Raw genomic sequence first — 14,856 nt, forward strand, 5'->3', positions numbered from 1 at the left:
CAGATCAGATTGTGGTTTAGTCTGAGCCTACATCTCCGAGATGATCCTGACAGAATATACCAATGTATGAAGCCTGTGATCAAAAGAATCATTCATTCTGTCATTGTGTTACTTACGGATAGAATTGCAATGAAAACAAATTATTCCCCCCCTTTTTTTTGTTGGGGGGCAATGTGGGGTCCCTGGACCACCAAAATGAAAACCACCATGAGATATGAAAGTAACTCAGTCCCTTCATTTCCAACTTGGTCAGGCTTTGAAAACTCCCTTAATTGAAGCTGTGTGTGTGTTTATAGTTTATACAAAGATTAGATTTGTCAAAGTTGGAGAGGTATAGCAGTCTGGCTGACTCCCTGAAAAAGCAACTGGAGCAACTGAAGACTGTTGCCTTGTCAACGAGATAATGAACGAAGCTGCCGTTACCACCTCTGACAACTTTATACACTTCATTAGTAGGTGAAATAGAATCAATGTACAAGACCCAAAGGATCCAGCATCCCAATGCCAGTGACCACAAAATACCCCAAGAGGTCCTGTGTTCCTTCAGAGCTGTTTAGGCAGCACAAGTGGGACCTTCAAAACACCAAGCATGTGGTTTTAATGCTGCAGCTGTTCTGGTGTACATTTCTCACATTGAAACACCTTTGTCGTCCATCACCTTTTCTCTGCTCCCTTGAGGAGAGTATCAATAACCTGCTGATGCAGGCCAACAGTGTGGAGGATGAGTAGCTGGAATTGCCTCCTCAGAAACTGCTGTTGGCCACCTTTGACTTGCTGCCCGGTACCAAACACCTAACTTTTAATCCTGCAGAGAAACTGTATGACAAGTGGGAACATTTAAGGTCAAAGGGACAACTTTCTCCCAAAGTTCCCCTCCTTCAATGGCCACAGTCTGTTCTGTTAAAACAGGATGCATGATGTGAGCTCAAATGTCAAAGTTGATCCAAGCACTTATCCCTCACCATTCCCTGCGCGTCTTCTCTCCACAATGCAATACTTCAGTCTGGGTCTGACAAGCTGGATCCCCTCCCTTCCCTGCCCCAAAACCTCCTGCTGGAACAACCAGGGATTTTATCACCCTGCCAAGGTCTGGCAAGTGGGGAAGGTGAAGGCGGTAAGGATCACTTGGTGGCCTGTCACCCAAACTGCACAGTATAGCATTACCCTCTTCACATCATCGCAGCACTGAAATAACAACAGGGCTTTGTCTCACTAAAGTCCTCTGTTTCAGTAGCCAAACGCGTTAATACGTACACACAACACACACACATCCTGCTTACACGTTATACACACGTTTTGGATTTAATCTCTTGGGGATAAGGAGGACCACCAACTGCACATCTGCTATTGTCACGGTCTGTCAAGTGGAATTAGCCATTAAAAGATGAGCTGGTCAAGCCGTGTTTTCAGTCGGTGATTTGATGATGCTATAAACATATGAGCACCACTTACGAGAATCTAACCTCTTTTGTTTCATCTCTATACTGTCTTTCCTTGCCGTCCGGATGATATTTTTCTAACATCAGAAGGAGAGGCTGACTACTGTCTTTGAAAACTTTTATTAGATGAACATACGCAGACCTAAGTGGTTTTGAGTGTACAAAATGATAAGGAAAAATAATTTAATTAGTCTCAGATGAATGTGGGAAAATACTGTGGGGGGAAAAAGATGAAAGGCAGAAAGACAGCTCGATATGTTGATGCCGTTGATGCCGTCTGTTTGTGGGGCCTGGAAGAGAAAATTTTGCATTGTTCCTCTTGTGCTCGTGAGTGAGTACTGTATGGAGGCAATGCAGCTAACAAAAAGATGTGCACACACACCACAGTCCATTTACTCCTGATCCTTTTCCTCTCCATGGGTGATGATGTGAACCAGGTTCTTGTAGTCCAGGTTTCCTGCCACATCTGGGGGGAAGGCAGTGAACATCTGCTCCATCTAACAAACAAACAAACAAAAAAAAATCTTTTTTTTTTTTTTTATCAGAGTCACCACATAGTTCAGTGTGCATGAAAATATGTCATGATGATTCAGGAGGGTTTTTATGTTTTTGTATGAAAATGTTTCTGATGTGGATGAGGATGATCGTCATGATGACGTTCATCCTTCAGTCCTTTTTGGACTCACCCCCCCCCCACACACACACACAAAGGATGACAAAGCAATAACAATGATAATTAGTCTAACAGCACTGTGATGTACCTCTTCAGCGGAGAATCGGTCCGCTTGCGTTGTTAGCATCTGTGTCACACTGAAACAGGAAAGAGAGAAAGAATGACGTATGAGATGATGATGATGATGACTGCGGTCACACCAGGAGGAAGTGTGCTCATCATAATGGCTTTCGCTTATTGTGGAGTTGTACATGGATGTGCGATTGCACTCAGACTCAGAGAAAAACTGAGTCATAATTTTCATATTGCAAATTGACGTGCTGTGAGGTCTGGAGTGCGTTTAAGCACTTACTAGTCCTTCCTCAGCACACCTTTCCCCTCAGGGTCGAAGACTTTAAATGCGTTGAGGATCGTCTCCTCTGGATCAGCACCTGGATGCATTAAAACATTCAGTACAGTTCTTCACATACATTTAAACTGATGACTCTATTGCGTGACTGGGATTTAGTTTTCGTGATCAGACGTTCATCTTTAGCTCGTCTGTCTTTACCTTTCAGCTTCTCACCGAACATGGTGAGGAAGACGGTAAAGTTGATTGGGCCCGGAGCCTCTTTGAGCATGTCATCAATCTCTTCCTGTTTCACGTTGAGACGTCCTGTGATGGACATACGACACAAGCGGATTGAATCAGACCGAATTGCTGCACATCCACAAAAATATGGACCTTGAGTCACCATTATTACTCAAAGGCTGCAGCTGAATGCAGCTCATAACATCTTGCGAGGCTGAATGATGTCAACATACCAAGAGCAGCAAAAGTGTCCCTCAGATCATTCTTGTCGATGAAGCCATCTCTGTTCTGGTCCATGATGGTGAAGGCCTGCGGTCAGCACATACAGAACATTTATACATTTATTTGCACTATGAAATTAAAGGCTGATTCCCTTCGTGCTACATACACGGAACATGTTCACAGATAATTTAGAACAGGGTGGGATGAAGCAAAAAAATAAAAAGAAGTGATAGTTGCTAACTGATTTCAACCACATGCTGTCGACCTACGTCTCAGAAAGTTAAAACCCAACCACTGTCACACACTGCTTGGATTCCTTTTCTTTACTTCAGTATTTTGTGCCATCTTTGTAGGTGAACACTCTTAAGTATTTATATCCTGCAAGCCCCCGGGATTTAGCGTGGCATCCAGGGCATGCCCAGCAGTTTATCTGTAGCCTAATCACTGATGACACAGTCTGGATGTCTGGGCACCGTGCACTCTCATACCAGCATACCACAGGCCTCGCTGCTGCCAAGCAAGGGGCAGGAAAATAGACAGGTGGACATACTACAGAGATGAACAATGGAAATGAAAAGACAGAAGAGGACGCAGAGGCAAGAAGAAGCAGAGACTTCTGCATGTGTTGCCGTGCATGACAAGAAAGCACCTGGATCACAACACTCGACATGGTGAGCTAACATGCTAACATTCATAGACATTTCCTCAGCCAAATCAGAAAAATAATAATAATAAAAAAGGTTGAGCAGCTCTCACCTCCTTAAATTCCTGGATCTGAGCCTGCTCAAACATGGAGAACACGTTGGAGTTGGCTCCCTCTGCTGCCCTCTTCTTGGCTTTCTTGGGGGCCTTTTGGCACAGAGAAAGGAGATGAGGCAGACACTGTACGCTGCTTAAAGTAGAGCTAGATTTTATGGCTTAATAAAAGAAAAATGTTGGGCAAATGCTTTTTGAATATAATACTTCATTAAATGTTATGCTTAGAACACCAAAATCTGCAAAAATGAGCCGACTGTCTAAGCCAGTAACTATTTGACATTCATCACGTCAGTCTCCATTACCAAGTCAATAAATTGTGTTGTTGTTTTAGGATGAATTAAATGCAGCCTGTACATGACAATGCATTCAATGTCTGGGGAAAAGTAGGTAAGAATTAAACCTGTGCAACAGCAACCCACAGCCCAAAGATTTTTTTCAGAAATTTTTTATATGATTTTCTTCTTATGAAGCTCATGTTTCATCGCAGAAAATATTGAGAAATATTAGTTTTATTAGTGGCTTTAAATTATATTATTGGACTCATCTGTGCAAAATAAATTTAGCATCCTTAAAGAAAACAAAGGACACACACACACACACAGGCTTACCATGGCTGAGCAGCTGGGAGGTCAGTCCAACAATGATGCCAGTGAACAATGGGGAGACTGAGGGTAGCCTTTTGTAGCTCCAACCCTCAGCTCCACTGGACGATATTTATAAACTATGTCCTCTTTAGGAAGTGACAGGTAAATGATGCTTCCATACAGCACATACAGTATTGCATGCTGGCAAAAAATACACACACACACCCCTCTGTAGTAGCCGATCGCCCTGTGTTGTCATGACTGACATTGGACAAAGAGATTGGAATAACAGGTTTAGAATATCAAGAGCAGACTGAAGGTTAAAGCACTTAATCACTTTAAACTGTCCTCTATCCACAACCATGGTATCAACTCAAAGAAAGTGTTGTATTGTAAGACAGAAGACAGAAGAGAAAATAAAATGTTCTGATTGCTTTTAAAATGTGCAGAATCTCTTTTCATTTTTGTCTAAATGACCTGATTGTTATTGCCACCGCAGATGGAATAAAGTTTTTTATTTTTGACTCCATCCAAAAACTGGGTAAAGGTTGAAGCTGAAATTGTGCCTCTACCTAATGCATTAAATATAATAAATATCACAGACAATATAATAGACAATGTGATGGTAATGGGTGTCCATGTGTAAATTGAATTAATGTACAAATTTTGCAGAAATATAAATTATTGTACATACTGTACTTTGTAGGTAGTTCACAGGTAAAAGTATTTCACCTGTCCAACAGAGGACATGATCTGGATTCTGAGGTTTTAAAGATCTTTGACCCATAGAGGTTTTGAAATCCTGAGCTTTTAAAGCCTGCATCCAAGAGAGTGAAAATATCCACTTTCACCAACAACATCTCTACCATCTGCTTTTGATGTAATATTCTGGTCCGTGTATCAATCATTTCTTGTCCTCACTGGATACAAGACATGATGAGAGAGCGTGAAAATCAGCAGCTCATTAAGTGTAATTTATTGACCTGTCAGAACTGTGTTACCACCAACCTTAGTCACATTTCTCACGTGGTTCTTTAAACGATTGGCGCCGGCTTACCTTTCCCCGACACTGTCACAGTACAGCGAGGCAAAGCACGCAGAGTGCACGCTATTTAAAAGATCTCATTTATTCTTTAAAGGTAAATGTGCTGGCTGACATTCATGCCAACGAAATGTGTGACTGGAACATTCACCGACTTCATTGGCCTCTTGTCTACTGGAGTCTGTAGATGCCAAAAAAAAAAAAAAAAAAAAAAGACCACAGCTCAAATTGCTCATTCATGAAACAAATTAACATGGGGAAAAACACTGATGCTTTAAATTCATAATAAAAAGGGACCAAGGAAGAAGCTGCATTAAAAGGCTGTCTTGCATCTACTTTGCAGGCTCCTCTGGCGTTAGCTTTAAAGAGCTTGTGAAACTAAGCTTAATGTTGTCAACAGCAGAAGGTGTGACATACTCAAGTGCAACACTGCTGACACTGAACACGTCCTTACAATGCGCTACGTCTCTCTGCACCATTAACAAGTCATCCAGTATCACTTGTGGCGCCCAGGTCAAGAAAAGTGACAGTCCGTGAAAATGAGCTGAATGGGCCGGGGTTAGGAGGTGAGGCCATGAGTGGCTGATCTATATAAAGAGAGGCGCTGAAAGCCTCGCCGCGCTCGGTCCACTCACTGTCACATAAGATGCTGTTGATGAACTAACAGCAGATGTCAGTGGTGTCGTCTCACAGCTAGTGTGTACATGAAGGTCAGAATTAGAAGAGTTATTGTTAACCGATAGAGCAAATGCTATTGTTGAATCCTTTTCTCTTACGGCTCCTCTCAGTTTCTGATCCGAGCATCCAGTGCGGCTACCACGACTGGAATGGCGGTCCATCCAGTCTTTGGCTGAGCACAGGGATCAGAAACCTAAAAATAAACTACCCTCTCCTAAGACAATGGACACTGACAAATGGCCGTTTCACAGGCAGCCTCAAGGGTGAGCGGTGAGTAGAGAGCACAAAGGAAAAGTTCTTCAAATGGGACCTTTTTCTCTCCCGTGTTTGCAATATATGATAAAGAAACAACACTTGCTCAAGTAGAAGTGGAAGATGGTTATAATATTTAATATTCTGTGACAAAATCTCTACAGGGAACGCTAATAAAACATTTGTTAGCAGACATCAATATCATATCCAGCGTTATGGCATTATGATTCAGGATCATGTGAAACGAATCAAATGAGAAAGAATAGAAAAATAAAACAGGATGGGGAAACCCTTGTTGAATAGAGTCCTATAAAGACCTGTGCAATCAGTAGCATTGGGTGCTTTTTTTTTTTTTTTTCCAAAAACATTGTGACCAATGAATCGGTTCCATCTCCTGGGCATGAATACATTCAGGAAGATTTTTGCGTCTAAAAACACTCATAGTGGATTCAGGGTTGGAGAAACATCTTCCTATCGGGTGCCCTACTGTTAACAGGCACACTGGGCTGGTTAAAAGTGTGTATGTATTCTAAGAACATGACTAAAAACCACAAAAATATTCTACTTCCACAAATCAAATGATGATGTATAAATAAAATTAGTCAATCAGATTAGCCAAATGCAACTGCAATTGACAACGAACCAAAACATATGGACGAATTTCCGTATCCTTTAAGGTTGGACTGGCCTTGACAAAAAGAAAACGAAGAGATTTATAATCACATGAGTTAACTGTGCAAATAGGTGATTAGTTAAAAAAAAAAAAAAAAGGAGAATTCTATTCACGTGCTTCGTTGGAATAAAAATATAACCCAAATGAGGAAGAAGCAGAAGACAACACTCCGTTTCATTTCAGATATACATATCCATGCCATTTACGAATCAGAAACAGAACAAAGATTATTTTCATCTTCACCTTGAACTATTTTGGGTTATATACAATATAAGGGATAGTGTACAAAAGGAAATGCTCAAGTACGATGATGTAAGCTTCAAAGCTTCCCCCCCGCCCGTCACATAGTTCAGCACTGAGGTTTTGCTTTTGACAGATGGAAGTGCATACACAAGTCAGATCCAGATACAATCACTCACTTGATAAAGAATGTTTGGACATGTTATAAGAATACTCATTGGACATTCAAGAGGACGCATAATCACTTTTTTTTTTCTTTAACAAAAATAGACATGGCTTATCCAGCCTTGAAATTCCTTCTCAATATATATATAAAATTATGTCTTGTCTATTTACAGTCAGATAGCGTTCTGAAGGATTAGAAAGTCCTGCTGAGGATTGTGGGTAGTGCAGTTTTAGTGTCAACCTATCCAAGGGCAGACAATCATTCATGTGTGGTTCTGCGGGGCAGGGAGGGTTCTTTTAGTCAAATTTCATTTAAATTTGCGCCAGGTCACCTGCCACTGTAGCTAATCACAGTCTCAACAGAGGACTGAGGTTTGTAGGGAATGATTGTAATTAGCTGATAATGATTGTGTGTTGACACGTCAGCACAGGGCTGGAGCCAGAAATGATGTAGACTCTCCCGCCCTGATGTGTGGCTACTGTAGACAGAGCAGAGTGTGGAAAAAGGGCCGGATGTATTAATTCTGCTCTAAGTGAACCTCTGCCACTTTCACTAGAGACCAACTTTGTAAATATTTAGATAATGACTTGCAAGATAAAGTTGCTACGGCTGTGCTTATCTATCGCAGTCATCACTGTTAGCTGAAACAAGCAAAATCCACAGTCAAGTCTAACATTGAGATGTTTTTTTTTGAGGAAAAAAAACCTAATTGAATTACTAATCCCTTCTCAGAGTACAGAGCACATAGTCAAATATATCTCAAAAAACCCTGCTCAAAAATTTGGCATTTTGGTTGACCTTTATTGACTTGAGTCAGTTCATTGAGAAAAATAACCTGATTCTAATGACATCTATTTATTTCTCTCGTTCTCTCTCTGTTCTGACAGATACTCTCGTTTTCCTCTGTGGGTTTGTAAAAAAACTGATGTGTGGCAGTGTTTCATCATAAGTGGGTGACATTCTCACTGGTTCTGCTCCCTTCTTTCCCTTTTCCAAAGATGGATTTCTCTGCCCATGCTGGGTATGTAGCTCTGTTGACTCTCAAACAGATGACTGGTCCCATACCTGTAGGACAGAATTAAAAACATAAAGTTGGGTTAAATCAACTACATGCACAAACAAACGGGTAGATTGTCATAATAATCAGAAACTGAAAATCAGATCCTAATCATACAACAGTATAACAAGAAGACAAAGGGTCTACAGCGACATTACCGTGAGCTTAATGCTAACACATAGCTGTTCAGCAGGAAGTATTTATCAGGTTCGTTAGCTTAGTTTAGCCAGTTGGCATGCAAGTAGCACTAATGCAAAGTACATCTGAAGCTGATGAGACTGTCAGTAGTTCTACAAGTATGCAGACAAATTAAAATGTCATTTGATTGTGGTGCTAGATTAAAAAGTCAGAGTCACCGAGGTTATCAAAATTGATCCCCAAGGGGGATACTTGAATATCTGTAGCAAGTTTCACAGCAAATCAGTTCCTATAGTTAGTAAGTATAAGCAAGCCAGCAATGTCAGCCTGCAGCTGGTGTTACAGGAAGAGCAAAGCAACCACCAAAGTCATGCGGGTGACTCATCTAGGCACCACAAATATTCCATGACAATAACATCAAAACATGTCAGTAAAAGATAAAAAATATCAACCTAGTCAACTTTCCTGTAGTGCTAGAGGAAAAGTCAGGAGATCACCATCAAATAATTAGAAATGATCTCCTAGGGACCACAAAAGATTTTACATAATTTCATAGCTACAACCAATACTGGATAGTTCAGTATGGACTGACTGACTGACATTATCATCACTGTAGACTACAAACTACAACATGATCGACAGACCTTGTTAACAGGGTTTATGGGTGTGCGCCCAGAGCCAGTGTGAAGCCTTTGACGCTCTTCGAATCGGCCGGGGGACCTCTCCCTACGAACGTCCATCATCCGGCCGGGAGAGCGGTCCATTCGAGGGTCCGCCATGGCCCTGCCCGGAGAACGCTCTAACCGGGGGTCAGCCATGGCCCTGCCTGGAGACCCCACTATCCGGCTCTCCAGCATCCTGCCGGGAGACTTCTCTCTCTCCAATGGACGGCTGGGGGACTTGTCCCGTCGAAACTCTGTGCGGGCCTCTCTGTAGCGGTGAGGAGTGCCGGGATCTCCGTGAACGAGGGGATTGGCTGCCAGCCTTTTAGAGATGTGCTCATTGTAGGAAGGAGGCCCACGCTTGTTTGGGCTGTTAGGCATAAAGATGGGCAGGAAGCATTGGTCAAATGAAAGGGCATATTGTCTCTGGGGACATGGGCTTTGCTTGGCACCGTCAGGTCGGTCAGCAGATGTGGTGAAGATGGTGGTCTCACCATCAAGCTCAGTTGATAAGCTGTAGCACACGCTTTGACTGGCTTGCGTAACCAGTTTTCAAAATCAGCACAAGTAATACAATTGTAAGAGACCACTCTCAGGACATAAAAGCAGGAAGTCAGTCTTTATTCAGCAATCTCCTTTCTACATTTGGCAGGGGGCATTTTAAAAAGCCATTTTAGTCTAAACAGATATACCTCAGGATTTGTTACAGATAAAAAATGAACTCTTCCTCCTGTAAAGAGCAAAATGATGTTGTTATGCTTCTGTTTTATTACCAAATCAAACATTAAAGCCACAATTTAACCACCACCACCACCACCACCTCCACCTGCAGATGCCAACCGGTGCCCTTTGGTGCCAGCTAGTCCCACTGACCCTTCAACACCACCAGTGCACATGGGACAAAGGTTACTGTACAGTTTCTACATAATAGTGAAACCCCAAAGCCAAAAGATAAGTGAATCAAGAAGTAAAATTCTCAAGTAAACAAACAAAATGTATATCTTTGTCTTATTCTTTAACTGTCAACAATAAATTTCCATGTGTTTTATTTCCCTTCACTGCACAAATGAAGGAAATGCATAACTAACGGTATTTACCAATACGTAAACATATGTCCTAATGATGCCCTAAACTCCTTATTGGAATACTCTTCCTCCTTTTTAAAAATGTAGCTCTTTTTAACCCTGTTTTTTAATCAAACAAATAGAGTTTAACAAATGTTATTCTGAGCATTAGCTAAGTGTAATTTTGTGAATTAGAAGGAGAGTGAGTGAGTGAGTGGGTGTGACCTGCAGCTCACCTGCGTCCAGAGCCATTACGCTGCAGGTCTCCTATACCCTCTTGGCTTTGAACCAGGTTGCCCTTGCAGCAGATGACTCGCAGTTTGTTCTGGTAGGAAGAGGCCAGGTAGATGGCTCCAGAGGAGATGGCTGGGCCAAGGTAGCGTGGGTTTGGGATATCCAGGTGTGCATATGAGTGGGGCCTGGAAAGAAACAGTGACTGAAATGACAGATTCTTGTCCAGGTGGTCACTGAGCTTTGGCAGCAATGGGAAATTGACAGTTCAGTCTATAATATGCAGTTATGTGAAGTAAAGATCCATAATATGATGACTAGAGAAATAAACTAAATTGCCTAAACCATAATTGATGCACTGGTATTGACAAAGGATCAAAATGCAATCTCACCCCAGAGCAGCGTGCCCCACAATTTCAATAACATCCAGAGAGTTGAAGTAGGTCACAAACAGGTAAGGTTCTCTATAAGCTGCAATATCAAAAAATCCACTTAACATCATATCATAAATCATATATTCACCACTGAAGAAGGAAATAAAGCCATTTTGAAAGTCTACTTCACACTAACCGAATGACAGAGGAAGACGACTCCATTTGATATCATCAGTTCTGCTCCTGCGGCCGTATGAATCCACAAACACACCAAACTCTGCAAGGAAAATGACAGGCATCATACAAATCACCCTCTTTGTCAACACTCAGAATGAAGCTGTCAGAAACGTGATGCAGAAAACAATAATAATAATAATAATTATAATTAAAAAAACAAGCAATTAGAACAATTCTGTTAGAACAAAGGCAGATTTTCCCACACAAACAGACTGTACATGTGCAGCCACAGCAACAGTACATAAAAGTCTAACCATGGAAACAGAGCAGGTATTCGTCTTTCTGTGGAGCCGTGGTGACCTGGATGATGGAGATGGGGAAGCTGTGGGAGGATGCGGCGAAGACGGCCGAAGCTAGCGTCACATCGTTTTTATCCAGGAACTCTGTGGAGAGAAATCAGTATGAGTCAGCTCAGCTCGTTCAGGTGTAAAAGCTCAGACTTCACAGTGACAGAAATGCGATTGTGTAGACTTGCTTACAACACCATCTGTTTGACAGAAAACATCATATTTTACAAGTACGGGATTTGTGTGAATAAATCACGGAGGTGGATGACCTACCTTCCAGCACATACTGCTTCATCTCGATCTCATAGAACTTGTTGGTGCCAATAATGATACTGTAGCCAGTGAAGTGGATACAGCTGCAAGGCTCTGAGGTCTCAATCTCCTGCAAATACAAACAAAAGTTCGATACTTTTTTCCAAACCATTTACTCCCTGAAGCAAAACAAAACATCTACTTTGCTACAAAACACTGCCTTTAGTTCATGATGTTATCATTCATCCATCAGTTTTTAAGGCCCACACACCTTTCTGATGCAGAACTTGTTCAGGCTTTCGTTGTGTCGCAAAATGGTAATCTTATTGGGCATAGCAGCACAGATGCAGGTCCCGTTATCGATCTGTAAAGAAACACTGTAATCAGGACAGCAAGCTGCTACACCATCAGTGTCATGTTAAGACTAAATAACAGTCCAACCAGAAGGATTTAACTTAACAGACCTTTCCAGAGGAGAAGAGGTGGCATCCCTTGACTGTCTCAAAGATGAAGGGGTTGAGGTCAGGCTGAGCAGGGAGATGGGACTGCGACAACGATTGTTTCACCTTCTTTATCTCCACCAGACACAAGGCCCTATCCTCTCCTGGATGACATAACAAATACACCACATATAATCAGGAACACAAGCAATCTGCCGTTTACTTCGGTGTATTCACGCACATGATGAAGGGTCGAGGAAATTTATTTGCACAACAAAAGTCTGTAGACTCCTTCATGCTACTAACAGAACATATGATCAGCAGGCAATCAAATTTAAGAGCAGATAGGATAGAACAGCAGATAGGATAACAGAATATTAACAGAGAGCAATATATACAGTTATTTACACATATAAATGTAAACACCCAGGAAATAATTCTGTAGTGCATTTTTTTACAATGAGTGAAAACGGCACCAACAAGATGGTGTAATACGATCAGCATCTTCACATTGTCCATCAACCACGAAGGTGTCTGAGAACCAAAGATTACGATGCAAACACAGATGCATTCATCCAAAGAAAATCTACTGCTCCTAATCCAAACCCTGTGCCTCCTTTTCCAATGCCAGTCAGTCTATTTCCCCAATAGATAACACGTGTTTCAGCAATAAAGCTGAAAAGAAAATAATGAATGAAAAAAAAAGTAGTAAGTCCGAAGGAGCTACCAGCCGCTGCATCTGCAAGACTAAACCATAATACGATCCCATATGTTACAGAACATTTACATGCAAGGATTATCTGGTTTATGCGGACAGCAGAAAAAGCTGAATTTGCCCACTTAGATTCAATTTTCAAAATAACTTAAACACGTAACAATTCTTGGAGCCTGTTGTAGCAGCTGCAAATCTGCAAATTAGTCTACAAATTTCCCCTTTGCAGATCAGGAAAGGATTATCGTATCTTATCTTAAGCAATTGTTTCAGAGGCAAACACAACTAAGTGAACACTGACATGAGAGAACAAAATCACTAAATTGTAATATAATCCTCTACAGTGACTGACCAGTGATCATCAGCAGCTTATCGAGCTCCTTCAGGATCTGGATCTGGAAGACGGAGGTGAGCCCAGGGATGTGGGTCAAAGAGTTCTTAATGACGTTTAGCGCATACAAACCCTCCTCAGAGCCGACCAACACGATCTGAGGGAAAGGATAAGTTAGATCATAAGAGTTTAACGTGTGAAACATGAAGCTGAATGTTTTAGCTATCATAACGACTGACTAACTGGAGCACTCGTGGCTTACTAATTTTAAGTTACTGCAGAGGACGCAGCAAAAGTATGAAAAAAACAAACAAACAAACAAAAAAACTTCATTATGTTCCTGTTGATGGTACAGGGTTTCGTCCATATACCTGGTCGGTGAGTGGCAGAGTGCAGTTGATGTCCAAACGGTCATCACCCTCCAGTTTCAGCAGAGAATTTCCCAGAAGTTTCTATTGAGACAAGAAGCAGAACGAGAGAGAAACATGGAGCAGAAAGAGCAGGCAGGTTAGGCACATCTCCCACAAGTCAGCTGTTTTAGAGCAACAAAAGTTGACCCAGCAAAGATGACGGCCAGCCAACTCAACTCAAACAGGGATTTGTGTTACCTGAGCTCATTCTTCACTATTAATGAATCTCATTGATCTTATTTTATTACTTTGATTTTGTTTAGTATAAATACAATGTTCTAATTTTTTTTTTCATGTTTGAGCTGCTGCAAAAATACTCAAATATTCCTAAAAAGTCAGCATGTTTAAAGCTGTTTAACTGTTTTCTGGGTGGCCACAGAGACATCTGCTTCACAGCAACAAAAACAGTCATCGAATGTAATTCAATTCATAAAGTTCCAGTATTCAAAACTCGGCCTTGTTGGCCCTGCTGTAAGGCAAAAACACTATTCGCAAGGTCATTTATCATAGAATGTAAAAGGAACAGGAAAACAACTTATTCTAAAGCAACAAAACACACACACACCAAAAGCAGAAGCCTGCAGACTGAAGTTAAGCTCAGGTGGCTATCGGACTGTGGTTTGTGTCGCTCATGTTTCACGTGAAAGGGAGTACAACAGTGCATGGCTTTTGCAGAAGCATGCATGAAGTAGCATATGACACCAGGTCAGAGGTGCACAGCAGTGCCTATTCACATCCATGCACTATGTAAGCTTATAAGAGTCTGATAATTTTGAGACCACTGATTGCAGCTGTTTTTCAAAGGGTAGCTCCTTCCACGGGAACATATTCAGTAATTCAGCCTTAGACTGCGCTAACCTGCACTGAACAGCATCTGTGCTGTATGCGTAGATGTGTACAGCTACTGCATGCTCAGCCGATCGGTTGACTGAAGCCCAAGCATTCGTGCAGCTACTTACTGTACCTGAACCAGAGGGGATAGGTTCTTCTGTCTTTTAGCAACACCTGCCTATAATATGATCCACACAACCGAGTTGAATGGAGATACAAACGTACAGTATAACCACATCAACGAAGACGATGACAATACACAAACAGGAGACGTGGATGTAGAGAACATGCAGAGAGAGGGAAAGAAGAGGGAGGGGGAGAAAAAGAAGTGAAGGCACTGGTGGATGTTTAATGGAGGCACTCAATATATTTTACCTAATTTTCACACCAAACGAAATAGCCACCCCTGGATAAAGTTACTATTAGAAATGTGGATATAGGTGAGTATTGTCTTGGGCTGTCTTACTTAGATAGGGGAACACATTTTTTTTTAAACCAATCAGGCCTGATATAAGGAGAAGAGTACAATAT

General features: G+C 41.6%; 2 protein-coding genes across 7 annotated transcripts in view; both read right to left on the reverse strand.

Moving 5' to 3' along the window:
- Positions 1-1,540: 1,540 nt before the first annotated feature.
- Positions 1,541-4,381, reverse strand: myl2a (myosin, light chain 2a, regulatory, cardiac, slow). 2 transcript variants are annotated; one of them, XM_046385326.1, is made up of 8 exons: positions 4,273-4,381; positions 3,662-3,754; positions 2,917-2,992; positions 2,663-2,767; positions 2,465-2,543; positions 2,201-2,249; positions 1,822-1,936; positions 1,541-1,729 (listed from the first exon to the last, which is right to left on the reverse strand). In XM_046385326.1, the coding sequence occupies exons 1-7, from the start codon at positions 4,273-4,275 to the stop codon at positions 1,832-1,834; spliced, it is 510 nt and encodes a 169-aa protein (XP_046241282.1). In that variant the 5' UTR covers positions 4,276-4,381; the 3' UTR covers positions 1,541-1,729; positions 1,822-1,831. The 2 variants fall into 2 exon arrangements, with proteins under 2 accessions (XP_046241282.1, XP_046241281.1); XM_046385325.1 differs by having other exon boundaries at positions 1,541-1,936; positions 4,273-4,375.
- Positions 4,382-6,331: 1,950 nt separating this feature from the next.
- cita (citron rho-interacting serine/threonine kinase a) overlaps positions 6,332-14,856 on the reverse strand; it is a 35,359-nt gene continuing 26,834 nt past the window's right edge. For 2 of the 5 annotated variants that reach the window (XM_046384381.1, XM_046384380.1), the window contains exons 38-49: positions 14,459-14,503; positions 13,456-13,536; positions 13,106-13,241; positions 12,066-12,205; positions 11,873-11,965; positions 11,623-11,731; positions 11,317-11,445; positions 11,022-11,102; positions 10,844-10,922; positions 10,457-10,639; positions 9,139-9,526; positions 6,332-8,364 (exon numbers count right to left, since the gene is read on the reverse strand). In XM_046384381.1, coding sequence (XP_046240337.1) covers positions 8,341-8,364; positions 9,139-9,526; positions 10,457-10,639; positions 10,844-10,922; positions 11,022-11,102; positions 11,317-11,445; positions 11,623-11,731; positions 11,873-11,965; positions 12,066-12,205; positions 13,106-13,241; positions 13,456-13,536; positions 14,459-14,503 — 1,488 coding nt within the window. In that variant the 3' untranslated portion in view covers positions 6,332-8,340. Of the gene's footprint in view, positions 8,365-9,138; positions 9,527-9,748; positions 9,887-10,456; positions 10,640-10,843; positions 10,923-11,021; positions 11,103-11,316; positions 11,446-11,622; positions 11,732-11,872; positions 11,966-12,065; positions 12,206-13,105; positions 13,242-13,455; positions 13,537-14,458; positions 14,504-14,856 lie in introns of those variants that run through there. The other 3 variants (XM_046384383.1, XM_046384382.1, XM_046384384.1) reach the window with 2 other exon arrangements.

This window comes from Scatophagus argus, chromosome 3 (genome assembly GCF_020382885.2).
Source record: "Scatophagus argus isolate fScaArg1 chromosome 3, fScaArg1.pri, whole genome shotgun sequence".
NCBI classification, from domain to species: domain Eukaryota; kingdom Metazoa; phylum Chordata; class Actinopteri; family Scatophagidae; genus Scatophagus; species Scatophagus argus.